General features: G+C 50.8%; 1 protein-coding gene across 1 annotated transcript; it reads left to right on the forward strand.

The window, feature by feature from the left end:
• The first annotated feature begins 3 nt into the window (after nucleotides 1-3).
• Nucleotides 4-499, forward strand: RNF152 (ring finger protein 152). Its single transcript, XM_009635715.2, is given in 2 exon segments — nucleotides 4-329; nucleotides 331-499. Coding segments are annotated over 2 exon segments (474 nt in total). The 3' UTR covers nucleotides 479-499.
• The last annotated feature ends 1,341 nt before the right edge of the window (nucleotides 500-1,840 follow it).

The raw sequence follows: 1,840 nt of genomic DNA on the forward strand, positions 1-1,840 counted from the left end.
GCCATGGAGACCCTCTCCCAGGACTCTCTGCTGGAGTGCCAGATTTGCTTCAACTATTACAGCCCCCGCCGGCGGCCCAAACTGCTGGACTGCAAGCACACTTGCTGCTCGGTGTGCCTGCAGCAGATGAGGACCAGCCAGAAGGACCTGCGGTGCCCCTGGTGCCGCGGGATCACCAAGCTGCCGCCGGGGTACTCTGTGTCGCAGCTGCCCGATGACCCCGAGGTGATCGCCGTCATTGCGATCCCCCACACCTCGGAGCACACCCCTGTCTTCATCAAACTCCCTAGCAACGGGTGCTACATGCTGCCCTTGCCCCTCTCCAAGGAGAGACCGGAGAGGCGTTGTGAAAAGCTCCACCTGGTCAGGGGTTTGCACTGTCATCCTGGTGGCCTGCGTCCTGGTCTTTCTCCTGGGCATCGTCCTCCACAACATGTCATGCATTTCCAAGCGCTTCACGGTGATCTCCTGCGGCTGAGGCGGGGAGAGGGTGTGCTCCCCCGGGGGTTGGGTTGGGTTGGGTCCGTGGTGGTGGTGGTGGTGGTGGTGGTATCGAGCGAGACAATTCACGGCAGCTTTGCCCAATGACTGCAGGACGCTGTGCACCAGGGCAGCGACATGCCGGCCCGACCGCGGCCCCCAGCAGCCCGGCCTCAGGCCTCTGGGCAGCGTGCGGAGAAAATCACGTCCCGTGTCTGGCGGCAGTGGCACTGAGGAGGACTGCATGCATCACCATAATCATTTATCAAAGGGACTGCAACTTACAGTGATTGTTTTTTTTCTTCATCGTGTTACGAGATTAAAGACATCTATGTAGCTGGTTATACTGTAAAGTATATGGTATGAGCTCTTCTCTAAACACAGTAGATTAAAATCCAAACTGCTCCACGTAGAATTAAAGGAGAATTGGTGCGCGACTCTGTACAAGGTGTTCAATACCCCACATGCATTTATTTTTTAACGGGGGGAGGGAGGGAGACTTGTAAAACCAAGAAATCATTTAGCTGGTAAGGCATTTTATATGTTTTAAACAGTGCATTAATTGAACCAAGTTAGGAAATTGTACAATAGTTTTTAAAAGGAAGCATTTTACAAGCAGTCATTTTGTTCTGTGGTGTGTGTGTTCTGTCTCTCTGTTTTTCTTCATTTTTTTCAGCTACAGGGAAGTGGCACTTCCAACATCTTTTATTTGAAGGAGCTTCCGAGCAGGGAAGCAGAGTGGGCTAGGAGGAATACCTAAAAATGCAGCCGAAACACTTCTGCCTAACTGGCTTTACACAAAGGTTCGCTTTGAACAGTAAACACTGGACATGTTTTACCTTTGATCTGGCAGCAGGGCTTCCTGATGACTAGCCTTCGTAGCCATTAGTGAAGAAATGGGCCATGAGAAGTCCTAGGACTCCTTCCTGCAAGGACGTGATAGAAAATTGTTGTTCTTTTTCTTTCTCTAGAGGTTGGGTTTTCTTAATTGTTTTTAAAGAATTTAGACCTATTTTGCCTCCCTCTTTCCTAGGTGTTGCAACTGTGCACCCATGGATGGTGTAACACAGGAGTTGCTCTAAGGAAGCCTCACCATCCCTACTGAGACCAAGGACCCTTATGTGCAGGCATCTAGTAAGAGGCAGTGACATAGCTGGGAGGAGAACCCAGGCCAACCTAACCCTCTACTGGTTGGGCTACCCCTCCTAAACTGCTGTGGGTGTCCTGGTCTGAAAATGTCTGGGTGAGCATAATGGAGCCTTTTCCCACATTTCAGTCTTATAAACGTTGGTGTTCGTAAGGGCAGATTTGAAAAAACCCACAGGAAGTGTCTCCCTCCACCTGTGGGTGTCATGAAACC

Source organism: Egretta garzetta, unplaced genomic scaffold (assembly GCF_000687185.1).
Source record: "Egretta garzetta isolate BGI_Z169 unplaced genomic scaffold, ASM68718v1 scaffold463, whole genome shotgun sequence".
Taxonomy (NCBI): domain Eukaryota; kingdom Metazoa; phylum Chordata; class Aves; order Pelecaniformes; family Ardeidae; genus Egretta; species Egretta garzetta.